Source organism: Lonchura striata, chromosome 7, assembly GCF_046129695.1.
Source record: "Lonchura striata isolate bLonStr1 chromosome 7, bLonStr1.mat, whole genome shotgun sequence".
Classification (NCBI taxonomy): Eukaryota; Metazoa; Chordata; class Aves; order Passeriformes; family Estrildidae; genus Lonchura; species Lonchura striata.
In genome coordinates, this window is record NC_134609.1 from 4,270,228 (window position 1) to 4,297,708 (window position 27,481).

The following is a 27,481-nucleotide window of genomic DNA, read 5'->3' on the forward strand; positions in this document are numbered from 1 at the left end:
CTAAGATTACTTGAGGCTTGATCAAGGTTACTTGATCACTTTTTGTGCATGACAAGTTCCTCCTGAGCAGCTCTAATTGGACAGGGCTTTTTCACTGTTACATAATAACCACATGGCAGATGTAATTGCAATAACACTTTTGTGTCTATACTGCAACTTGGTGAATATTTGGAATTTTCTATTTTTCTAGCAGAGTCACAGGAAAAATCACAAAGAACAAAAGGATAAAAAGTGAAAAGGGTATTGAAACTAGAACAGATTTTCCAGTTTCCATTTTACATGATTTACTGTCTGGGGTTCAGATAACACAAGATCTGATTCAAAATTCTGTTATCTCTAAAATTTAAAATAGCACCACTGATGTCCTTCAAAGGAAAAATGGAGCTTAATCTTAAATGACAAAATCACCAGTTGGTTTGAGGAGAGACTTTTAAAATCCTTCCTATTTGGCTGCTTTGCTGTTTTTTTATAGATGTCTCCTCTCTTCAGCTGTGAGCTCTTGCTGTTTTATATTTGTATCTTCAATTTGCCATAATATTTACTCCCACACCTCTTACATTGTGTAAAATTGTGGGTATCCTGAGCAGAGAGGAATTTAATACATGGAATGCATGACATTTTTGATGTTCTCTGGCCCTTTGGATGCTTGTGACCACTTGACCTCTTCTGTTACCTCTGACCACATGGGTGACCTTTGAGCTCTGGATGACCTCTGACCTTTTGGCAGCATTTTGAGCCCATTCTGACCTTTCAGTAACCTTTGATTCTGCAAGACCATTTGTCCTCTTGCAGTGCCCAATGATCCAGGATGACATCAGAATTTTAGGGATGACCTTTGACTCCTGAATGACCCCTAGTAGGTTTTCTATTAGAGTTCTGTGAGCATGTCTAGCTCCTACACCAGGGCTGAGGTCTTGACTTTAAGAACTTTGCAAATGCTTAGAAGAGCCAGAAGCACTGTTTATCCTCCCAAAAATAGCTAAGAAAGCACAAGTGAGAAGTGACCAAACTGGCCTGGAATTGAAATCCAGCCTTGTACATTCTGTTTCTCCTCTCTACACAGGCAAGCAACACAGAAGATGCAGGAGGGGACAGACTCACATTGCTAAGGTAGGATGAAAGCATCTTTTGTTTTAATGGCTTCATGGAAACTTTTGATATCTTACAAGGAATTTCTATACTGTACTACTCTAATGTAATTACAGTTGGTTTGTTGGAGATTTTCTGGAAGAACAATCTAAAGTGTGAAACTTCTCAAAGTCTTAATGCTGATATGTATCAGCTGTAGACAGATAAATGCAGGCCACTGTCACCAGCTGACTCCCAAAAATGAATTTTGATTCCTGGGTGGGTTGTTTATGTGGAGTTTTTTTTCTATATTCCTGTAATGTTTTATTTTGCTTATAAATCCCTGTAATCATGGGTCATGCGTTGGTGTGACCCGAGTGGGCAGGAGGAACTGCCTGATGTCAGGAAGCATTTAATGAATTTGCACTGGTGTGGATTTGCACCAGTTGGTAGAGATACAATCAGTAAATATATCAATAACTGAAGTCCTTTGTTGAGTTTCTGTCAGAAGGACTTGACTTTTATGAGACTGGTGTTTCTCTAAGCAAACAGCATTATGTTATGTCCCAAAACTAGATTTCTTTGCATCAGTTCTCCAGCAGACTTGTCTGACCACAGGGACATAACTTAGCAAAAAAATTCTTAAAGGAATAATTTACCCATAAAACTTAGAACCACAGAACCATTTGCATTTTGGAATAAAAATAATGGACTAAGCTAATAGCCAAGCCACTGAAAAATCATAGTACATATTCCACTCTTTAATATATAGTGAGGATTTTTTTTTAGAGGCCAAATTTTTTGAATTCTCCAGTAAAACAGCTGAAGAAAATATGTTATGGTTCAGAACAATTTCAAGTATTTCCCAGATTTTTTGTACTGCCAGATGCTGCTGAAGTATCCCACTTAATATTCTGTTTGCTTTGCCAGTAATGCAGCAGATTAATAAACCACATTAGGTAGGAAATAGCTTTTTGCAACAACTAGGAAAGATAATTCAAGGTTTTAAACAAAACCATTGAAGCAGAAATAGGCTGGCATTTCCCAAAAGCTAATCAAATACTAGCAGAGCAATGAAGGAGTGTAACACATCATTTAGAAGTCAAAAGTCAAGGGAGAAGATTTTAAAAGATTCTTTAAAAAACTCTGCTTCTGTTTATCAGTGGACAGTACCTCCCAATGTCAAGCGTCTATCACTATAGAAATTACCAAGTCCTGTTGGAACAATCATCTATTCTGTGAGGGGACATTTTCTAAGTCTCAGTGATTTTTTAGGTCTGGTGGGGCACATGCTCCTCCCTCATTGCTGAATCTGAGGCAGAAATTCTGGGGGTTTTATTGCTACAATTTTGATCATAGTCATACAACTGGTAGTTGTTTTATTCTGGTCACACTGAATTTAAGTTCTTCCTGTCATCCTGTTGATAAATAATAGTTTGGATGTCCATCTGTGCTGAAGCCCACCAGAACCTGGGCTAGCTCTGTACACTCTGGTAGCCACAACAGGAGTGGGGAACAGCTGGGGCTGGGGTTTGCCCACAGCTGAAGAGCTGCAAGTTCTACAGGACATGCTGTTTCAGCCACGGCAGGGACCAGGCAAAGGAGGGGGCTCTTTGTCTTGAGGTTCCCCAGGGAAGGCTTATTCCAGGTGAAGAGGGTAAAGAAGAACCGCCAGCAGCTCAGTGCAAGGGCTTAAATACAGCTACAAACCAGAGGGTGGAGACAGAAAATCAACCAACAGGGCGACTTCAAGGCCAGAGCAAAGGGATTTCATCAGTCATGCGGGGCCAGTCAGCATGGGGGGAGGAGAGGGAAAGGCACAGGGGCCAATGGGGCCTCGTGGATTAGGGGATTTCCAAATGGGTGTTACAATCGGGGATTGGCCCAGGGGTGAGTGGCAGGGAACATTCAGGAAAAAGGGGCAGGGTCGCCTTGACAGGCAGGGAAAGGACTAGAACAAAGGGAGGGGAATAGCTTGAGGGACAGCTTTAAGGGGAGGCTACAACTTGGGGATAAACCAATTTGGGGAAAACGTGAGGGAATAACAGAATGAGCCATTTAAGGATAACGTAATGAAATAAACATGAACCGCAACACATCTGGGTTATAAAACAATTGAATTTCAGTAGCTGCAATGAGAGGAGAAATAAAAATGAAAAAAAGGCGTGTAAATATATTTTATAAATGCTGGAGTGTATCATCAGACTGTGACAACTCAGCTTGAACTTTACTGGAGCTAGGGCACTCTTCTCAGGGATTTAAGGTCAAATCCCTTCAAATAGAGTGGAATTAAAGCCAGTTTTTCTGTCTTGTGTTTGGCCATACATTTTGAATAAAAAATTATTTAATTCTCAAATATTTTTGGAAAATTCTTGTGCTATGGTTTTGTCTCCCTAACTGAAACTTCTACAGAACTCTAAGTTCTGTATCCTTGAGACATCTAGATCCACATTTCTCAGACAACTTGAATTCATGGGTGTGCATTCTTCTACAGCCTTCTACAAGGTCTGATGAAGGTCAGCAAAAGGCTTTTTTTTTTTTTCCTCAGGAACTTCATTTGAATATGCCATTCTTGAAAGCAATGCTTTATTATTTATTTAAGAAGCATTGTCAAGTGGGCTAATTGCTGATGTGAATTTCCTCACTTGTTTGTATTAATTTTAACAAAATAAAGTCGTGAATATTTACAACAAATGCTGTTGGTAAATATTCACTCTGCAAGCCAGTCAATAAAGCTGTAACCCCACCTGTCTGTTGCTGTCACTCTGCTGAAGTGAAAATGCTCAGTAATTTGTTTCTAGCAAAAAAGGATGAACAAATCACTTGGCCGTTCAGTTTGAGGTAGTGTCTTGTGTGAGCATAGACTGGAGCACTTGAGTGAAGTGAGCTGACCTCCAGCAAGCAGGGACGTTATTTACATGGAGCTCTACTTTTGGTCTAAAACAATTATCTGGTGCCAAAATCACTTCTGAAAACAGCTTTTAAATGCGGCAGCTTGCTCTCCAAAAGGTGTGTACTGCACAAAGACCAAAACTCATGGAATGGGCATGTAGGACAGAGAGCTGCAGCCTCAGTCTGCTGTGAAAGTTAAAAGTATTGCAATCAGGAAGCCTGCTGGGAATGTTGTGCAGCCTCCTGATTCTGAACCAAAATGTTTGTATTTGGTTGCCATAAAAATCACCTTTTCTTCAAATCTAAGCACAAGGAATTGCTACTCAGTTTCTCAGTAAATATTTCAGTCAAGAATGATGCTCTCAAGAGTACATGATTGGGAAAGGAGAGAAAGTCTACTTTAGCTTTCCCAAATTGATGGCCAGTTCTGAACTGAGAGCACGGCCAGTCACCACACACCTTCTTTCACATCCCTGATGTGGAATTCTGTGTTGTTTGGAATGCCTTTGTGCTACTGCTTTTATAACAAAAGAGTTTCAGAGAAAACAGGATGATGCTTCCCTTTTTTCAGTTACTTCAATTATGAGCTCTTTTATTCCACAACTGAAACTTGTCCCAGTAATTTAACATTTATGAAATTCCTTTTATTGTGGAAAAGGGAGGACAAGTCACTGTAGGTGAGCGAGTTACAGATGTCTGTGACTTTGATTTTGTGTACCAAGAGCTGTCTTTCATTTACTGTTACACCCTATTAAAGTAAACCAGTATGATGCCACAAGATCCCTGCCAACTGATTTTCTGTTATGTTTCATAAAGGCTAAAGTTCAGGGCATATACCAATCTCTCAGCTTAGGAATCAGATATACAGAAATGTGTTTGATAGATGTCTACAATGTGCTTAGCAGGCAGTTTTAAGCCCTGTATTAAGTTAGTTATTAAAGGCAAATAAAAGTGTCTGTCTTAGGGGACAGATTATTAGCATATCCAGGAATCTTGAAATGCTGCAGGATGTTTTTCTTTTGGAAAAAAAATAAAGTTAGATCCATCCTGTAAAAGCTATTAAATGGTATTGGATTTACTTGCTCTGTGGGCTAAATTTGAGGGTATCTGTAGAGACACTCTGTGTCCCTGTAACCAGGGCAGTGTCACCAGGCTAGCTGTGCATGCTGCTAAATGCTGCTGAGCCAAGCAGGCTCAATAGCACTGCTGCTGTTATGAGAAACTGGTCTTTTGTCCTGCCCATTCCAATGCCAGAACAATCATGTAGCCTTTTGGAAAGAGATGTGCAGAGTAATCAGAGCCGTAGGAGTACAAAATATTAGTGATACAAAGTTGACATACCTTGTCACATCTATCAAGGATGTTTTGTCAGGAGCTACCTAGGGATTAACCAACTGGCAGGTCCACCAAGACAAGTCTGAAATGCATGAAGTGTGTTTTGAAGGAAGGGATCATAAGGTTGATGTTTCTCTTCCTGCCTTTGCTCTCCAGATACTCTTTTCATGAAATACGCCAAGGCAATTTGTAGTGAAGACCAAAGATGGCAAAAAATAACAAGTAATGGCAAGTGTGTGATAAAGCTTTTCATGCTATTTTTTCCTCTGATCTGATATTTTGGCTGTTCACACTTTATATTTTGAACTGCTGGGGAGTTCTTTTTTTTTTTTTTCCCCCTTTTTTTTTTTTTTTTTTTTGTCGTTGGATTAGGAAGATTCTCCAAGGGTTGGAAATCTGTGGTTACACAGTACTCTTGAAATAGATATCATGCCTCTTTCAGAGCAATGGAACTACTTTTAGGGTTTTGCTTGTTTGTTTTATTTTGGTTTTCTTGGGGTTTTTTGGTCATCTTGCAGACAAAATATAGGAAATTAAAAATCTGGTTTTCAGATTTCCTTGGTAACGAGGTCAATGATGAAGACTTATTAATCAGTAAAAGTTTTTAGCTTTGCTTTAATCTCTCAAAACCAGTTTTTACATGTTTTCTAGATGAGATAGAGAAATTCACGGTTTTGTATATTTGTCCACATGCATACTCGTGTACATGGGATTGCCTTGGTGTTAGCTGAAGTGATGTGAAATTCTACATGAAGGTTCCTTTCCTTTGGTTTTAAGAGGCTTTTTTCTCCTGCTTGATATGAATTTAACCCAAATAAACCTGGTTAAAGAGCAATACATCCATATTATTTTGCTCTAACTTGACTATATCAGCTTAATATTAGTTCCCCACATTGTGCCTGCACAGTCTCACTGCAGTGGTGTGTGGTGTGGTGTGACAGCACTGTGTTGGCCCCCCCACATCCCTTTAGAATGACCTCTTTCCATCACTCTTACTGCTACTCCACTGCTTGCTTTGACCTTTTGAAGTTTTAGGGCTTTTTTTGTTTGTTTTTGTTAGGTAGTGGTTTTCTTTTTCTCACAGTAATGTTTGTAACAGGATTTCTTTCTGTTTATGCAATCAGGCTGGTCAAGAGAAAGCAAGTGCAGTCATTTTGGGCACTGCCTGTGGGCATGGAGGGATGCATAGATCCAGGCTGAGCAGACACAGCCACATCTTCTCTGATAGATGAATGATTATGGGGAATGTGACCCACTGCCATCTCAGCTCTGCTAGAAATTGGCACAGGGGATGCCACAGGGAATTTTTCAAGTGGTTTCAATGGGGATATAGACAGAAATTATGGAACTACACTTTCTAAGAAGATGTTGTGCCAAAGGTCAAGCTTTCATTTCTAATTTTCACTGTTAGAAAGGATAGAAATTAGGAAAAATAAATTTGAAAGGAAAGAACTTTTGAGCATTTTCCAAACAAAAGAGAATAGTTTTTATCCAGTCTAGTAAAATTAAATCCAGTAACAAGTGACATGTGCAAAATCCTTGGAAAGTAGTGCTGGCAATCATCATAAATTGTAGTTCAGTGGATTCTTTTCCAGCTTTGAGACTTTGAGAGTAAAACTCTACAGAAGTTTTAGGTTACCAGATTTTAATTTGCAAGTATAATTCTCTGAATATCCCTCATTTTCCCTTAACAGGAGTAATTAAAATTTGCTAACATCTCACCCTTTCTTCAGAGAGCATGACAGACTGAGGAAATAGCACTTTTCCCGACTTCATGCCAAAGCAAAGTTTTACCTTAATTTCTGTCAAGCAGTTTGTTTGTCTCACAGCTGTAAAACAGGTATCTGTATCTCAGCAGAGCAGTGCCATGGTAAATTGAACAAGGCAGGCACTAATATATATCCCTGAGAGTTGAAGCTGCTCTGAGGATCATGAGTCAGTCATATCAGGCTGGAGCTGAAGAAGTAGAATGACGGAAACTGTTTTCCTGTTGATTTCTTATGAAAATAGAAATTATGTAACTTAGGAGCTTTGGGTAGTCTGTGTAAAAGTGAAGTCAGTCCTATTTACACCAGGGACTATTTTGTGCTAGAAAATTCATAATTCCTCCAAAGGCTGAGGTTGGGCTTGCTTTGCTTCACACTTAGAGTCTGTCTCTCCTATCAAAGAGCAAGGTTTCATTGCTGTCATAGCTGTGCACCTGCCTAAACCCCTCTGGAATGGCAGGACTGCATCTCTGATCCAGCTGGTGACATATCTTGACTGGGAACTAATAGAATTGCCTTGGGCAGCAGATAATTTAGGGGTGAAAGGTGTATAAAGCATCACAGGGAAGCACTGTGTGATGTGGCTGTCCCTCAAGCAGGGCTCTTTCACCCAGCATGCAAGAACCCATCAACACAGTGAGCTGAGAGATCTGGTTTTGTTGTCATTCTGCAGAATGGGGTGCCAGGCATCACTCATTTCAGGATGCAAGCACAGCCTTTTATACAAAAAGGTAACAAATGGTACAGAAACAGGTGGTTTGGTCGCTCACACTTCTATAACAAAATTCACAATGTATATGTGGTGGTCTAGTCCAGTTCTTTCTATTATCATTTACAAACACAAATTTCCCTAGGAGTGTAATTTTTAGCTTTATAGTTCTCTAAGCTAACTTGAGATCCTATTTTCAGCCTATCTGCTGCCATGAAGTTATTACTTAACCTTATACTCTATTAAAGTTTTGGCTTGAATCTATTTGAACAATTAATTGCCAATGAATTAAGGATTTCCAGCACTCTGTTCTGGGGGCTCATTAATGCTCTGTTGCTCTGGCACTTTTTTCTCATTGTTTCAAGACCAGCTCACAGTCCCTGTGAGCTTTTTGTGGATTTTTTAATATCATATGTGACATCAATATAAAACCAGGAGTTTTCCTAATTGGAGTTAATTGGTAACTCTGAGTGTTACTTTTGCCAAGTGTAGCCACTGATTGTATTTCTCTTCAGAAATATTTTATGATGGCATGCAATTTGCTAAGATAAAGTTGCATGTTCTCTTAGCTCTTTATGGTTCCCATGGGATAAAATTCTCTTCCAGAGAAACCAGTTATGTTAATGAGGGAAAAAATTCCAGAGAATGGGTTCAAGAGGCACATTCCCAAGTCAGAGCCCTTGTTGAGGAGAATAGATTTCAAGCATGTGTTAAATGTACTTTACATTAGAGACTTGGATTCCTCTGGAATTTCACATACCTTTGAGCCTTTTTTCTTTCTAAATTCTTCTTTCTTTTACTGTTGCTGAAACAAACAAAATCTGCCCGTGGTTTGAGAATTGCTAATTGGGCTTTTCAATTACCATAAAATTTGTCAGTGCTTTATAAATTGTGTTGCTGTTGTGTGCTGCAGCGATAGTGTAATTAAAGCAGATGCAAAATATATAAATAGCCAGCATTCTGAGTGTTCCATTCCTGCAGGCTGTGTGTGGAGCAGCCCTTGGCTCCAGGGCACGGGGGCTGATGTTCTGATGCAGCTGCGGAACGGGGCTCTGCTTTTGGAGCTGCTCCTCAGCTTCAGAGGGTGTTAATGAGCAAATCGTTCTTCACATGGGGGGGGATGAAAGAAAGCATCTCAAAGCTGAATTTGCTGCTGAAACAAAGTTAGAGAGCAGAACTCTTCAACTACTTGAATTCATTTTAGCTTTCTACCCTAACTTTAGCATTTTGCATTTTTTCATGACTCGGACTGCATGGGAAAGATGGTATGCAAAGATTTTTTCCTAAAATGACAACTGTCAATATGGAGTATTTTATTTATTGTTCTTATGGTCAAATATGTTTTTATTTTGCTCTTTGTGTGATTTGTTATTCTGAGCAATATTGAAGAGCTGTGCTGTCCATTGACTTTGTTACTCTCCTGCAGATACATCTTTTAAAATGGCCTAGCCTGGGAAATAACAGATAATGAGTTTTACAAACTCCTTTCTCAGAAGTGGCACTTAAGATCTGTGGTTTTCTTCTAGTGTGACATTAATGGTGTTTGTGGCACAGGAGGACTGTCAAGAGAATTTGAAAATTAGAGACATGAATCATCACGAAAACAGTGGTAATGTTATTTTCCATGGCTGCTGGTCTGTGATGTAACTTTGGATCAGATCTTGCTTTATTACTGTGAATAGAAATTCAGTGGGATGGGAAAGAAATTCCCTGATCCTTCTTGATGATTCCTTTGATACCACAAGCCATCTAATTGTTTAATTCCACTTAATTATTTTGGAGTAATTTAGTAATTGAGAGTAATGGCACAAAAACCTCTCTGCAAAGGAGGATGAGAATGCCAGTTATTTACTGCAAAAAATTTCAAAACATTTCCAGAGAGGATGAACGTGGCCAGAAAGGTGTTTTTGTTATTTCTATCAGATTGGTGAAGAGGGGATTATTAGGACAATAAATTAATTACCAAGTTTCATTAAATCCTTTCAACCCAGAATGGAAGGCAATTTACAGCAATATATTAATTAGCAAAAAATTAGCAATATAGTGCTGCACAAATATACAAAGCCTCTGATTTTTTCTTATATTTAATGAAATAATTATTTGCTCTAATATTTCAACTTCCCTGAATCCCCAGTGTATTGGGGATGTTGTCTGTTTTGCTTTGGCTTTCTTGTGGTCTGAAGATTCAATTGTGGTTAACTCCAATGAAGTAATTCAATCAAGTTCTTGGCTCTTTATGACATAATGAAGTAATTTTGGTGGCTAACAAAAATAATATTTGGCATTGCTTTTCATGGTATTGCAGTACTGGACATTTGTGATAAAATGTTTCTGAGGGTAATTAAAAGCATGAAGTCGAAAAGTTTTTGGTATGACCAATGGGGATTGCTGTGGAGGCCCTTTCTAATTAACAGGGCTGGTTTGAGGGCAAAGTTTTTATTCTGCCGAGAAGGCTCAGAAAATTTTTGTTACAAGGTAAATGTCTCAGTGGCTTCTCCTTATATGCCGCAGGCTTATGCCTGGATGGAATGAGGGAAAGCATTAGTAAAATCCCTGATTCCTGGTGAAGAAGAAGGAATTCTTTCTTTCAGTTTGACTTGTGCATGGAATATTTTAAGTGTTTTAATATATATGGTTAAATGTGCTTTGCATTTTATGTAGTCTATAATTCTGAGAAACAGCTGTGAAACATCTCTTATATATGGCCAGTACCATAAATTAATTAGAAACTGTGCCCTTAAATACCATCCGAAATGTGAGTCCTGCCTGTGCCACTCCAATTGGAGCTCATTGTCATGTAAGGTCACACCAGCACAGACCTGTAATGCTGGACAGGTATACACTAAAATACCCTTTCCAGTTTGTTGGCTACAGGAAGAAGATTTGGATTTGGTTTAGAAGGGCAATTCTGTGCACTGCTGGGATTCTGGAAATGTCAGTGCTCAGTGGTCCTTCCTGGAGTCTCATTGCCCCTGAGGAGGCAAGCGTGGGCTGCAGGCTCCAAAGTGGCACCTGGAGCCCAGGTGGGCAGGGCAGAGCCACCCTGGCAGTGCAGCTGTGGCTCAGGGGGCTCTGGGGTGGGCTCAGGGGGCTCTGGGGTGGGCTCAGGGCCCTGGCGCTGAAAGGGGCTCAGATCTCATGGCCAGGGCAGGAGGGGCACCAAGGCACCCAGCTGGCACACCTGGCTCAGGCTGCTTTGCGTGGGAAGGGGGGGTGATGGTCTTGGTCCATCTGAATTTAGTACTTAAGGTCACTGCTTCTCTCTATGACTGCTTGTTATTTTCCCTGATATTCTGATGATTTCTGTGTGAAGCACTGACACTCATTTACCACGTTTCCCAGGGAATGTTCTATTTTCATGCAGTGCTTCCGAAAGCTTTGGCATTTTTGCATCATATACATTGCATGTATTTTTCTTCCGAGTAACACAGCAATATAGAAAAATAAGAGTATTTCTCAGAACTAATGATTTTACTTTCCATTTCCTATATAAGGGGTTCATAAGGAATAACTTTAAAAAAAAACAAAACAAAACCAAAACTTCACACTGCTACTGCTTCACACTATAACTGCTGTAAAAGTGAACTTTCTGAATTTCTGTTTTGGTTTTATTGTAATATATTGAAATGGATATATAAGCAGGGGCATTTTTCTTCCTAGATTTGAAGTCCAGTAGTTTTCCAGTCAAATAGCATATTCCTGGGTTATTGGAAAATTCATGCTGAGCTACTTCACATGAACTAACTTTGCATGTCACCTCTGATGTTTCTGTTGGCTGGCAAAAAATGGCTGTTATTTGCAATTTCTATTTTCTATTCCATTATTTCTACTTCTTTTGACTCTTTCTCTGCAAAGCACTTAATCTAGTAGGCTGAAAGTAGGAGACTTTAAATATTCAAATGAAAAGATGATGTTACATTGAGTGCTGGCAAATCATACTGCTAAGATGTTTAAAATCAATTGTGATATATAACTAGTTTGATGATTTTGAGAAATGTTTTCATCTCTGAGAAGACTGATAAGTGGATAATTTATTCTTTTGTGAGCACAAATGAACAAATGCATTTTGTATTTTTTACCTTGGCAGTTCTATGAAGCAGAAAATGCATGATTGCAATTTTGTTGGGGTTCAGATTCAGTGTGGAAAATCCTAAGGTGTCTTCAGAGAAAGTTCTGAAAAGTTTGCTATTTATGCTTCTCGCTTGGTTGTTCTGGAGACTGTACTACAGGAAAGACAATATCCTCACTGAAATTCAGACCATAGGTTTATTTTTGCTGGCTTATGACTATATATTCCTTCTTTACAAAATAAAATCTGAGAAAAAGTTTTAGTTAAGCCCTTACAATTGTCAGCTTTCAACTTTTACCATTTATAGGCTAAAAATGTAATTTAGTGACAGAGAACCTTATTAAAAGTGTGTGCTGCAGATGTTTTCTCATGGATAAATCTTTCCAGTAAAATCCCCAATGTGTCAAAATACTGGTTTTTTAATGCTCCGCCCTTAAAAAAGCAAATCAATGACTCTTTCACCACCCGTCCTGAAAAGAATTAAATTGACAGAGGCTTTCACAGCAGTAACCAGAATACCTTTCTGTCTCCCAGACATGTTTTGAATTCTGTATATTGCATTTCTTCTTAATTTTTTGATGCAGAAAGGTTACTACTCTTTTTTGAAATTGCAATTTTGTATAAAAAGTGCTTCCATTTTTCTCAGCTGTTCAAACAACTGCATCCTTTCTAAGTCCACACTGTCCTTTGGGAATGGTCTGCATCAGGGTTTCTAGTGCTTCTTGTGGGTTTCATTTTAAAGGATTTGTTCAGATGAGCAAGGACTGCCCTGAAAGGTGGTAACAGATTTTTAAATAAGCTGTATATAATTAAAATGGTAAATGGGAAAATTTGCTGCAATGCCATTTGAGAACATTTTTAGCCCTCAGTCTGGTCACATCTGAGCACCTAGGAAGACCACAGAAGATTTTACCAGGCTTGTACAAGTGTAAAGTGGCTCTGCTGAGAGAGCAGATGGTGCAGGAACACGGTGGGTGGGCTCCTGGATAATATCCACCCAAAGCACACTGCCTCAGGTGTCACAGAGCTCTGGGGAAAACACAGCCTGGCTTTGCAGTGATGCTGCTAGATATTTTTGGGCTGACAGGTAAGAGCTAACTTTGCACCTTGCCAGGGCTGAGGTGAGGTCAAGGCAGGGTTGCAGGAGCCAGAGCTGCATCAAGCTTACAGGTTCTGTAAGCACACAGGCTCCAGGGTGGCAGGAGGTACCTTGTCCTGCAGTTCAATATGTGATGGACAACTTGTTCAGTCTCCCTTCAGTGGAGCTGAAAGGTGTGAGGCAGGTTAATGAAAATATTATTAAGTGGTCACCAAGGAAATATGAGCTTCTTAGTACTTTATTCTCCCTCTTTGAATTAGATTCATCTGTCCATTGCAGTCTTTTTCCAAGGAGTTTGCTCAGATTGATGACAGAACAAGCTTCATTTTAAAATACACCTTAAAGCAGCAAGGCATTTTTCTTATTATATATTTATAGAGTGGGTCCATGACTTGATTTACAGGAGATTTTTGTTCTAAATGTTTCTGTTCTATGTATCTACTTGTCTACTGCAGTCTGGTAATTGGAACTGCTGTGAAATGTAAGGAAAAGGGCAGATTAGGATTAGTGCAGCTGTAGAGACCCACATACGTTATAAAAATCAAGTTAGGAGCTGCTTAAACACTGAAAAAAAGGAGCCCATGCTGAGCTCCAGCCTCACCACAGCAAAGTAAGAAGTGCCTGTTTTTGTGTTAACCAGTTTAAAATTAACTCTATCTACCCACTGTATTAGAGTTGCAGCAGATGTGGTTGCAAGTTTCCAGGAGAGGTATGCTACAAATCCTTGGAAATAGCCGAATTATAAACTCTTAGGTTTATTTTTTATGTTTTTCTGTAAAAATTGACTTCTTGTGTCAGGCTACACATATTTTCATATTAATTGAGTGAAAACATTCTCCAGTAACATCATTTTCTCTGTTTCACAATGCTCATTTTAAATTTGAAATCAGGACTCTGACAACACTTCAGAGGGTGGTAAACTTTTCTTTTTTTTGAGAAAGCTAATTACCTATATGTTGTTTATTTTATTAGGACTAGTCTCTCCCAGTTCAATTTTAAGTTGACCAAAATATATTAGCTCGTTATAGCCTGGACATCAGACTGAGATATTCATGTTTGTCTGAAAATGAGTACTCATATGATCAACATATTTTTATGAGAAGGTTGCCATTTTTGCTTAATTTTAGACAGGACATTTGAGACATTTGATGCTTAGAGAGTTCTTTGTCATCTGAAATGCCACTGGAATACCCCAAGTGTCCATTTTACCCACCTGGTCAGCACAGGCACCTGAGTTGGTCACTGTTATTTTTCTCCCTCTGTCTTTCAAATAAGAATGTTCAGGGGAATTTAAATTTCTCATGAGGAGATGGCATTTTTGTTGCTTAATTGCAAGATATTTCAAAATTCTTTTAAATCTTTCTTTTCGACTGTACAGGAGCTCTGGGCTCTTCCTAAATTCTTCCTTTCATATCCTGACATAGATCACAAGGATAGATTTATCCATCTATGTCTGTTTTGAACTTCTTTTGGGCATTCTTAATGTCATTGTATTTTGCTGGTCAGGACAAAAATAGGTTTTTTTGTCAGGGAGATTCTTTCTCATGTTCCTGCTGACTAGTCAGGAATGGTTCTATTAGGGAGGGAGACAGTTGTCTTTTTTGCCTAATTTGAGATATGACTGAGCACTGATCAGTTCTGGCATTTGTTATACTATTGTTTCTTATGTTAAATACTGGCATTTAAACATATGTTAATACCTTCAGTTTATTTGCAGCTTTTAATGGAGAAAATATTTCAGCTTTTAGTGAAGCCTTAAAAATATTGTTTAAACGTTCAAGCCATGTTTTACTGTAGCATCTTTTCTAATGCTGTTAACATTGCTGTGGTTGGCTGAAGTATAAATTCCATTAAGAACAGCAGCAAGTTCACACTTCAGGCATTGGTTCAACCCTTCAGGGGATCAGTGCATCAATTCACACTGGAAGTGTGATCCAGGTGGCCAAAAGCTGAGCAATCTCCTCTTCAGAAACCAGTGCACCAGGAGACCCCTGGGTGGTAAATTGTCCAGTGGAAACAGATAAATAGGTGCAATTATTTATTATTTCTCATGGCCCACCTAAGCAGTGCTGAGGGGCAAACTGTGCACGTTTTGCTGCTGGGCTCAATGTCTTCCTCTGCCTGGCCACTGCCTTTCAGACAGGCCCAAGGTAGTGGTGGGGGAGGAAGGCTGGGTTACTTCTACTGGCTGGCTTTTGAACCAGTTGGAAAATGCAGGAATTTAAATTTTTAGAGACAAGGTTTTGAGGGGTTACGTTTTCTGTTTCTCAGAGTCTGAGCTCTGTTTGGTGTTTCTGCTGGGAGATATGAGAGATATATGTTTCTCACTCATGTGAGAAACAAACTGGACTAAAGGAAAGTTTCCTGATATGCCTATTTTTAGGCAGTTTCCTACTCTGATTGAGGCAATATTTTGTCTGGTTTTCTTAAGAGCTAGGAATAATCTCTCCATGGCATGGTTGCCCCTGGCAAAGACTTTCTGTACTGTTCCAATCTCAAGGAAAATTTCTGAAATGGTATCTAGAAGTTTATGAAGTGGTATCTAAAAGTTTCTGAAAGTTTCTGAAATGGCATCTAAAACTAAGGTAATAAAACAGATTCTCATTAAAAAACCCCAGACATATAATAACACAGCAAGACAGGAATTTCTGATATAGGTGTCTGTCAGTTGGAGGCTGTTAAATCACACTTGATACCAAAAGGGGCCCGAAGTCAGTGAATTAATGAGAATCATTTCAGTATCCTCAGGCCACACACTCAGCAAAGAAGTGTCCCTCACTGGGCCAGGCTGGTGGGTGGCAGCGATTTACAATGCAATTTCAAGGAATATTTAGTACATGTTATCAATTATTGTATTTCTATTCTGCTTAAAAAGAAAAATACACAGGCAAACTTAATTTAGCCTATGAATTCCCAAAACAAGAAATAAAGATGATATCCCAGCCTGGCAGTAAATAAATAGAAAACAGGAGGCTGAAGACACAGAGGTTGTGAGCACCTTCAGATGAGCCTGCATAGAGGGATCCATAAACCCGTGGTTAGTTCTGGGCTGCTTTGCTGGAGGATTGAGGTGCCTCAGATACATTTCTTGGGGTACTTATCATGAGATATTCCACAGAAACAAAAAAAAAAAACCAAAAAACATCTGTGGGGTGACTTTCCTTAAAGATTACTGGGTTCAACACTACCATATGAAATTTTATTTTCTATAATATTGAATATGGCAATAACGACAAAGATTCTTGAAAGAAACAAGACTGAGAAGGTAACTATGTATACTCTTCAAAAAGCAAAAATCAAAATTCATTGAAATATTGTAGCATATTACAGTATGGCACGTGGGATTTAATAAGAAGATTAATACTTAAGAATTAAGCTACAATAAATAAACTGTAGGCAAAATAAGTAAATAAAACCACCCAAACTTACAGACTTAAATTCTGTCAAAGCTAGAACTGCCAAAAATCTGTTACACATAGCTATTTTAGCTGCATGTTACTTTTTCTGAGTGCTTGCTAATCTTTGATTCTTTTCTTGATTTGAACATGAGGCAAATTGAATTAGGGGTTCCTGACATAAGAACTCTTCTCGTTTCCTTGACCCATTTTTCAGTATTGCCTTGGGTTAGTGGTGGGTTTTTTTAATTTGCTAGCTTCACTGTAAATCTCGCTCTTTCTTGAGATGAGGTGGATGTAAGTTGGCTGAATCATAATTCACGAGCTGAAAAATTAACAATCTATAAATTGTTTCTTTAATATTTGGGATGCAATGAAACTCCAAATTGATCTATACTAAACATAAAATAAGGCAAAATGTATACCTGTACACAGGTTGTCCTGGCTTGTCCTCAAACCATGCATGATTTCTAGTTTTGGTAAAACTAAAATACCATCAAGGCCTGTGTTCTTGCTGAGAAACACAAGGGCTGGAACTGAACAACAGATAATTAATGTTGGGGCAGTTTCTTTTGTCATTTTATGCTCCTTTTCTATTGATTCCTGAGCACTTCAGTGTCTTGCCAGGTGCATTTCTCACATAGAGGAGCAGCCTGTGCAGGCCACTAATGGAAAAATCAAGAATGGTACTGATGGCATAGGAGAGTCTTTTTCCTGGGAACAGAAGGGCACAACTTCTGTAGGAATTGTATTTGTAGTGGTACTTTTGCACAACAAACAAATAAAAAACCAAACTGGTAGCAACAAATACTTCTCTAGTTATTGTGAACATTTTGTGCATGCAATTGCACTCCTATATTTACATAGAAATGAAATAGATTAAGAGTCAGGATGTGAATATGTAAATTCAAATTCAGAAAATGTCAGTTTTTAGAAACTGCAAGGAAGAAAAACATTCTCAAATAGTTTAGGAAGGTTCATTTTGCTTGGCAGAGGGAGTTGTTTTAAAGAGTTTTTATTGTTTTGTCTTGTGGTAGAATTGGTGAGAAAGTAATTGTATGACAGTCACCATTCTGGCTTCCACTTAAAGGATAAAAAATTTACTTTCTTCATGGTACTGCTAATAGAGAATGAGACACTTTTTGAAGTGTTTCACATTTTAAATGCAGCAGTGGTTTTTCTTCTCTACAAAAGAGATTTATTTCTAGTGTCATATTTCATGTTCTGTGGTACAGCTATAATAACTAACAAGCTGAGGGCTGCATGCAAGACTATCACAAGCTATCAGTGAAATATAAGTTAAGTCTGATTTGATTAGGTCAGCCAGAGATTAATGACTCCAGGACAACTGCAAAGGTCTCAAGATGTCAATACTTATTCTTTTTTTAAACAATGAGAAGAGGAAAAAAAACCCAACACCAAACCATTAAAGACAGTACTGCTACAGTTCAAATGCATTTCTTTGCCTATTTTTAAGGAGAGGCATCGTGGTAATACTTGAAAATGTGCAAAATAAATATCTGCATAATTCTGAAGTAGATTTAGACAACTCAGATACTCTAGGAGTTCCATTATTTTGCTTTGTGTTTAAGTTGGCATAAACCCTAACATCTGAGTTAGATGACAAAAGGATGCCCTTGGTGTGTGGCCCTGTTGTTTAGAAAATCTCAGATTATTTTGCCATTCATAATGAACATTGATGTGCCATAGAGATGACCCTATTGTTGATGGCCCCCACTTCCCTGTGGATGTTTGCTCCCAGGATGAACTGGGACTCTGGTGTGCACAGTGCACACTACAGAAGGTGATTTATTTCAACATTTTACAAAATACTACTGTAACATGTTACATGTATAGGCATTTAGAATCCAAAATCTTAAAGACAGATCAACAGATCTGAAAATTTAGCTCTCTTATGAGCTACTGAATTTTATATCATCTGATGTGAAGCTCTTTGATCCTAAAGGTACTCATCACCTGAATAATTTTATATCCTGAATTCATTTATATGCTCCAGTGATGCAAAACTCAACTCGAAATACATTTTATTCCACTTCAGTGATGTAGCACAGATCCTACTGGTGATCATGGTAGCTTTTAATGAAAAATTAGGTAATAAGTGAGTGGAATAGAGCTCTGACTTTATCAGTGGGGCTAAAAATAAGAACATCAAAAGGCAGGGAGAATACTTGTAAGAAACATAACTACTGTATCTTTGTGTATGTCTGTATATATAAATAAAGGAATCTTAGGGGGATTTTATGTTTTCTTGTAGTGTTTTTTTTTTTGTTTTGTTTTTGTTTTTTGTTTTTTTTTTTAATTCAGGTACCAAAGATGCTGTGATGAATTTCCAGAACAGTGAAATAATTTTGGTCATTTTCTTACAGTCTTAGGAAGTTGCATTCTGTTTTCATTTGGCATTATGCTTTTAGGTAGTTTATTTCATGCTATTGAAAGAATTGCTTTATATTACGCTGTTAGAATGCCATCTATGTTCCTTTTCAAAAGTAATTTTCTACTTTTTATATATTTCCTCAGATGAGTAGCATCTTAAGTAATGCTGAAAAAATTGCTCCTAGTTGATTTTTACCTTTTATTGCATTTATAGTAATAGTGGTTGTCCAGATATGATACTTGTTACAGATTGTGCAACCAAATCTATGCCAAAAAATCTCTAATTTTTTTCAAACAGCTTTTATGAAGCGTTCAAATTCTTGGGAATGAATTGACCTAAGTCTTGAAAATATGAAAAGCAATAAAACGTTTCCAATATTCATATTAATGAGACATAAATTGCACAATAGATTCTACATTTGTTGGTTTGACAAAGCAGCTGCTGCTTCGACCTGTGTTGCCCACTCTGAAGGATGGCAGCGCTACCCTCAGTGCAGGATGGGCTGTTGTCTTCTCCCTCCAACTTTTGGAGCTAATCAGCTCTTACAAACAGAAATAAGAATCTCCTGACAAAAAGGAAATGTACACTGCTGCTCTGTTCTGACAGTTCAAAATGTTTCAGGCAAGTGCTCACTTGAAAGCCAAGAGAATAAAATGCAAGTACAGTCTTATTCTCTCTGAATTGCTCCCTGTTTACTTCTCCAGATATGTTAGGGTATTTTTCTGTTATATCAGCTGTCATTTATTTGAGGTGTATGGTAAAAAAGGAAAAAAAATGACTATGGAAATGCTTTCTCCTGTGGTTTTCCTATTACTTTTCAAGCCATATTTTAGGTGTAATTGAATGAATAGTTTCAGGATAAGAAATTACTATAAAACGTTCTCATTTTTCCCTAAAGTGCACAAGGGTTCTCTATCAGTTTCTGTCTGCCTGCTCCACAAAGACATTGCCTGTGTCTCTGGATTTTTTGCTTGCACAGAACTGTGTGTTCCTGTACCAGGCCTGCTGTGGGTGCCAAAAGGGAAATTGAAGACCTGTTTCTGACCTGGAGATACTGGGCAGTGAGGAGGTGATAAAAATGAATGCCTGGCTTTTGTGGAGCTGTTACCATCCTTTACCTTCTACTAAGGGAACTTTAAAATAGAAAGCATTATTTTAGTTTGTATGGTGACAGGATTTTGAGAAGAAGTGTAAGTGCCCTGAAGCAGAACATAAAAAAAAAATAATACATTGAATATATAAATCTCTCCTTCCCACAGGTTTTTGCACAGATGGTCTTGGGGCAGTGCCAGGAACCTGCAGGTGCAGGAGGCCTTCCCTTAGCCCTCACTCCCTTCAAGCAGCTCTCAAACTCACAACTTTTTGAACCCTGAAAGTACATTGCTTTTTCTTTCTCACCAGATGAGGTATAAAGGTTTTGCCAGCCAACTGGAAAGCCTGTTGCTTGAAATGCTTTAGCACACGTTGTCTTACAGGGTGAGACACAGCCAGCTGAAGGAGGAGGTGCACAGGCTCTAGAAGTGCTGCTGACTGCCAGTGCTTTGCCCTGCAGCTCCTGAGTACCATCCTGAGAGATTCAAGGGCCAGGAAGGCCACTGCAAAGACAGTGATTGATGTTGCTGTGTTTGTAAACTGATTCCTCACTGATCTGAAGGAAGCCTCAAGAGGTCATCTAATCCATAATTCTGCCTGAAGGAAAGGTGAACTCCACTTAAACCATCCCTTACGGGCATTTGTCCAACCTGATCTCCCCAGCAGGGATGGAGAGTGAGCAACATCCCTGAAGGATTTACTCCAGCACTTAGCTAATTTCTCTCTCTCTCTCTCTGATCTTCAGCTACTCATTGCCTTTTGTCATGTCATAGTTCCTTAGCTTTCATGATGTCCATATTTGTAAGGCTTGAACTGAAACTAAAAGAGAGTGATTTGGACCTCTTAGATTACTTTAAAATGTGACTGTGAGGACCAAAAGAAAGGACTTATTTCTTTTGTGTGCTATTGACCAAATGAGCTTTGCTAGTGTGTGGAATGGGTTAAATAGAGCTACAGTGCTTCCAACTACCTATAGAGAGATGAGCAAATTCTGCTTCTGAAGCGCATCCTGATGAATAATTTAGGGATTCTGGGACTGCATACTGTACATAAAGGTATTACAGGGCATAATATATCATTAGAATGTATAGAGGCTCTCTGTAATTTGAAATAGAAAATATATACAGTAACCTAGCAGTAAATAACGAAAATTTTCTGTTTGAGAATTAATGCCTTTGTCAAAATGAGAGATCAAAACTCTAATATGAAATTTGTATTTCAATAAGATTAATGGAGGCCATCACTAAGACTTGAGAAAGCAGCTCCTGAGTCTCTGACAATGTAGTGGTAATAAATAAGTTGGATCAATTTCCTACAGAACATCTAGACAGGCAGAACAATTCTGCATTGCAGCACCTGGCAGCGGCCCTGCTCTGCTTCTGTGAGGTGTGCATGCACACATTGCATGGGAGATGCAGCTCTTAATGCACAGAGCTGCACAGCTTGGGGCCTGAGCAGCATCAGCTGCCCTGCCACAGCCCTCTGCAGGTGTGCTGGGCACAGCTTGCTGTAAATTTGAATGTTTTCAGGCCATGCTGCCTGTGGCTTCATTATTTTAAACAAATATTCACTTGAAAATATTTGTATCTGTTAATAAGCCAATCAGTTTTCTGTTCCTCAGTGCCTGTTGCTTATAGGAGTGTTATGCTGAGGTTTTTTAGTAGAGGCTGGGAAGATGAGTCAAGGTTTTCCATGAGGGAAGATCAAGACACATGTGATTCATCTGTCCCATGTGAAATATTGGGTGAAAATGCATGTGGTACACCAGATAGGAAGAACATCTCCTTTGTTTAACTCCCTGGGAATAAACCATTCACAAACACTTCTGACTTATGACAGTCAAAACTAAACTTCCATCCTGAGCTCGTTCTCACTTTATCACCTTTCTATTCATTGGTGTATGCTGGATTTGACCTTAAAGCATCTTTATGCACACTGTATTATTCAATGCTACTGAGTTCCATTAGAATTCTAATGAATACTGTCAAATTACCTGTAAAATGATGCTGGTTCTGAAAGTTATTGCAAGCAGTCAGAATATTATACTTAGTGCCTCTGAGTTCTGGTGCCAGTTTTAAAACTTTGATGCTTTTAATGGTGAATATTAGAAAAACTGGATGCATCTATATTCATAGCTATTTTTGTGACATCCTCTTGTCAGCCTATGCAAGACTAGAAGCAGTACACTTCCAATGGTAACCTTGATTTATTACTACTTTCTATGTCACTGCTCTAAATAAAGAACTTCTCTCCAATGAAAATTATAATCTAGGATTTCTGTGCAAAACACTTTATAAATATCTGTTTAATAACCTGCTGAGGGAGGGCATTGGCTGCTTTGTGCTATCTCTGTTCAGTGGTACTGGGCTTTTCATTTTGTCTGATGAAATTCTGTGAAAAAATGTTGGCACACCTTTCCCTCATCCTCCAGAAGAGTATCTACTTGTTCCAGTGGTGTGTTAGGACTAGGACAGGAGCTCAGGGCATGACTTTCCCCCCAGTGAGTGATGAACACATTAATTGAACACATTTAAATGTCAGGATGCCTTCAGAAAGCAGGAATGGCACCAGAGCTCCTGAGCAACTCTTCCAGTTCTGGGTCATCTCCAGCCAGAGGATGACTTGGCTGTGTTTCTGCTCAGCAATGTGTGTCTTTGAGCTTGACTGTGCCTTGTAAAAAGAATGAGGCTGGCTGAATAGTTGCAGCTTTATGCAGATTGCATTTGGTGAAAAGATTAGTCCCTAACTTCCCAGGTAATCTTTCTTTTCTAAGATATTGAAGCATTTCTGTAGTGTTTAGGTTTGGGGAATGGAATTCATGAGGACAACTGGGTGTCACTAAACCAGGAGATGCATCCAGAGACCTCATCCTCCCTTGTGTTGAATTATGGTACAAACTGGAGCAGTTCAACAGGGGAGGTCTGTAGCCCAGAGTTTGGGGCAAACTCTTTGGAATGAACAGCTGAAATTCATATTCACACCCCAGGACAGACAGATTGAGCTGTGGTTTCTGGTATGACTTGTACATGGGTTATGGGAATGGTAGGGGCTGAAAAGAGAAGGAGAGGGTAAACATCTCTTTTCTTACTTTTCCCTTGTAAATCCCTGCATGGACTATTTAGTATTTTTTCTCTTTAAAAAAATCTGTAAATGGAAATGTTTTATTTTGGATAAAAATAGGTACTGTGTTAGTACTTTTCACTTCTTTTTTCATCAGTTTGTCACTGATGACTAAGTGATGGAGTTCTGAAAAGTGTGGTTTTGGTTTAGCTCTAGAAACCCATGCAAGGTTTTCTCTTCAGCAGGTAACATCAAAACATAATGTATTTCTGTCCCTTGGTTTCATCTGCCCATCTGCCCTGTCTGTTTAGCCTCTATCATTTCAGATATGAATTTTTTCCAAACATTGAACATGCCAGAATTTCTGCTTTTGTTTTGGGCTGAAAGCCTACAACATCTGCAAATTAGAGCTGGCAATAGGAGAGAATTAATTAAAATGGAAATCTCTCTGTGGCTGATGTAAATTGCAGCATACATCTTATACTCATCTGAGGTAGTAGCACATGAAAAAGTCTTCATACAAATCTGTTAATAAATTACTTCTTTTTTGAAGTTAAACTGGTTTTGATCACATCCAGAAAGGAAAATGGGTACAAAACCAAGTTTTTAATTTTATGATAATTCTAATTTTAATTTGAGTTCTTATCAGTCAGTGTTGTAACTATTTCTAGTTGTTTCAGACTCACAGAGGTTCTTATAAACTGTACTCCATAGAATATTCTCAATCCTAGAGTACCAGCAAACTACCAAAAGATCAAAATTGGTACACACAAAAAAAATCACTTTTTCATACAATTGGCATTGATTTTATCATGATTTGATGCATATAAGAATAGCCTTCATATTTACACAACCAACTGATAATTTGCAGATACAGAAATGCAGTTTGATGAATATAGAAACAAAGGAGAAATGCAGATTGTGTTTTCCTGTTTGCATATGTTGCTGTCTGTGTATCTATTTCCTTGGCTTTGAGTCCTCACTCTCTGGGGTGCTGAGGTTAAAGAGCAGTCCCTGGGCTTGGCTCCATATCTGGAATTTCCAGATGGCTTTTTTGTCTTTGAGCATCATTTCAATGAAAAAGATGGTGTAACATCCCTGATTTTTTTGGATGGAATGCAAAACAAATCAAGTATATTTACCAGTCCAAACTTCTGCCTTGGAATAATTAGGTTTGCAAATTTTCAGAGATCTGACAGACTATTTTTAGCTATAGCTGGAAAAGATGTCAAGCATGGCAGTGTCTTTAGCCTGCACAGTAAGAATGGGTCACTCACAAGAAGTCTCATCTAAACAGTTTGGTTTGCAGGACTTTGTTACAAGTTTTGGAGGGAAAAAAATGCTTTCTGTGTCTCTATTAATACTGGAAAGATAAATTACCCTGGCTCTTATCAGTACCTTTTATTCTAGTCTAATATTTCTGTTATCACAATTAGTTCATTCTGTGCTCACAGGAAACTTCTCACGATTCAATCTTTTCACTTCTCTGTCTTTTCTTTTTCAAGTTCAACACCAGACTGATTCCCCTCTCCTCTGTTTTCTTTCAGTGTCTCTTCCCAGCCCACTTGACCAATTCAGTTTCTGTCAGCCTTCTTGCCAACCATGACCTGAGGTATCTGTGTTCTTTACGATATATTAATGGGTTTGTTTCCTGCTCACAATCAACAATTAATTAACTTCTAAATTTTTTTTTCACATGTAAGAGCAGTGTTTCTCCTTTTTTTAATCTTGTCCTTAGCCTGGCTCTGACTGCACAACTCAAGAGGCTTGTTAACATGCAGGTTTGTGGAACAAGGGGGTATTAGCAGGTTACTGACCTGGTGTCAGTAAACCAGAGAGCATCAGCAGGTCCCTGCCAGACAATCACCTTTCTTTCTTCCCCTTCAGTTTCCTTAGACTGATTTTTAAAAAAGCAACGCCACTTTTTTTAATCCCTTCACTTGTGACTCCAGTCATTTCCAGTTTTGATCTTACTTTAAACAGCAATTGGAAAAGAATATTCAAGCTCATATTCAATGTCTAGGAATTTAGCAAAGTCATGCTAGAAACAGTTCAAAGTAGCTCTGTATGAAGTTGGATTCAAATGGTGCTGATATATTTTTAATTTATGCTTGTGTGAGTAATAGAAGGAAGGCACTTTGCTAAGTGCCTTTGTACTGGTATCTGAAATGGATTTACATGGATGTTTTAGTAGATTAATGACAGGTTTTCAGATACTCATAGTTGTGTGGTCATTTCTAATCTTAAAACTGGGTGAAATCTAAGGTCTTGTTGACCTAAGCAGCAGCAACAATTATATTCTGAAAACTGCACACTGAGGAACCTTATATAGAAACACAGATGTCTGCATGGTGGCTTGACTTATGGGAATTATGTGGTTTTTCAGATTCCTGGGGTGTTTCATGGCATAGGTGGATGTTCCGTACCAAGAAATGGATTGTGCTGTCTACATCATTGTATAGTGACAATTTAAAATTATGGCAATAAACCTAGGTTGGAAGCAGACATGCTGCTCACCTCCTTTGACTTGTGGAAGAATGAGGCAGTCTGCTTATAGATGAGAAGTTTTGAGGCTATTTCCTTAAAATCTTTAATTGCAGAGGGGACACTTTAAGTAACAACTTCTAAGATTTGTCCTCCTGAGAGCCTGAGGAGACCAGCAGCTTTGCAGGTGGGAGATGAGGTGGGTGAAGAAAATACAACAGTGCAGGGGACAGCAAGGCAAAGGTGGGGTGTCTGTGCAGCCAGCAGGACTTTCTGCTGCAGAGGCTGGTCCAGCTCTGCTCCTCCCGGGAGCTCCATGGGGAGGAGTCCCCATCTAACACAGGAATGACTTTCCAGGGAAATGCCTGGGTAAGGCCTGGGGCTGAGGGGATATTCTGTGCAGAATATCACAGACCTGTGCTTTGGGAGCAGGGGAGCTGCACTGCTGCTGGTGAATTCCTCTGGAGCTCTCTGTAGGACAGAAATCAGGAGTTAACAGCAAGTGTAGCTGCTGGGACTTTTCCTTTGCAGGCTGTTGCAATGCAGCCAGGTAATAAAAGCCTGTCTGGGTCTTCAGGAATTCCTCCTTATCTCTCTGAAATTTGTAGTAATTCTTTTGTATGTAGGTACATAACGTTCTATTATGTAATAGAATAAACATTTCATTTTGATAAGACTACTTCTAAAAAATATCAGAAAAGGTCACTATTTTTGAGATTATATCTGAAATATGTGCTTCTAGTTTTGTTAAACTTTTCCTATTTAAGTGGAAAGTTATTTTTTGCACAGATCAGAGGACATTATGAAAAATTTTGATGATGATGACTTATTTCAAGTGGCAGCAGTGTTGTGACTCACTCTTTCATGGGCATAATTCCCTACATTCATAATGGATTTTGAAAACTGGAGCTGGCTTCTGCCAACAAATGAAATATTAATGAATGCAGGGTTGCATCATACCGTTTTTGCATAGTGTAATTTTTCCAAGGAAATGAAATGACCACTTCTTAAAAATAACTTGGAGGAAATGCTTTATAGCCTTATATTGCTGTGAATCAAAAGGTATTTAAATATTTGTGCATTGGCATATTTGTTATATACAAAGGCTCTGCAGTTTTGAAATTCCACCTTTAGGAGTTTCATCTCCTAAGGTGGAGATGAAACTCCTAAAGGTGGATTAAAGGTTTATTACGATGACTTCTGCATTAGTTGTAATAGCTTAGTCACACTTTTGAGTGTGGAACAGTTCCAGATCTGTTTGAAAGTATACACTACACAAGCAAGGGAGTGACGGTGCTGAGGACAGTGAAAATCCAAGAGTTCATCGCATAAGTAAACATTTCTGAAAAAATTCAGCACACATAAATAAACATTTTCTGAGAAAAATGTTCTGGAAACTTTATTCCAGAAAGCAGAAAGAGATGCTTGACTGGTGGTCAGCACTTGTCAATCAATCCATGCATCAATCAATTTGTACTTTCAGTATGGATTAAATTTAATCTGTCCTTGGTTACTGTCTAACCCTTGAAATAACAACATTTACCTAAGGCTGTAAGTAGGCATTTAGGTCAAGGCACTCAGCAACAACTTGGGGAAAACAACTGGATTTTCTACAGTCAAGGGTGGGCAATAGATAATAGCAAAGCCCATTAATCCTCTTTTCCATTAGTGGCAGTGTCAGATAAAGCTGCTTAGTGACTCTTGAGGAATGTTACATGGATGATTTATTGCATGTGTAGTTTTAGATGTTAAGTGTAATTTTGAAATGTGGTACCTCTGCAGACTCACCAAGAGATAGAGTAGAATTCCAGATGAGTTAAAGCACCATATAAGGGTCAATTTCTGTAAGTCTCTTCAGCTGATTTCCCAGCCTTTTTGGTTAGTTCTGCCTTCTTTGAGTGGATATGAGCCTCATTTGCTGCAGAGGCTGACAGGACACTTTGTTGTAACTGGTGAATTTAGAAAACCCCTGTTTTTGATGATGCACTTGGAGAATGGGTTTCATTTGCTTACTTTTCTCCTTCCTGTTTGGTGTTTGACCTATGACTTTTTGTAAGAATGAGCTATTAATAAATTAATTTGTCTACTCTGCAATACAGATGCAAAGAGTAGTTAGG

General features: G+C 38.6%; 1 protein-coding gene across 1 annotated transcript in view; it reads left to right on the top strand.

The window, feature by feature from the left end:
- Positions 1 to 27,481, top strand: part of FAM13C (family with sequence similarity 13 member C) — a 114,157-nt gene that overhangs the window by 29,207 nt on the left and 57,469 nt on the right. The window contains exon 6 of the mRNA XM_021535095.3: positions 1,064 to 1,110. Within this exon, the coding sequence (XP_021390770.3) occupies positions 1,064 to 1,110 (47 nt within the window). The remainder of the gene's footprint in view (positions 1 to 1,063; positions 1,111 to 27,481) is intronic.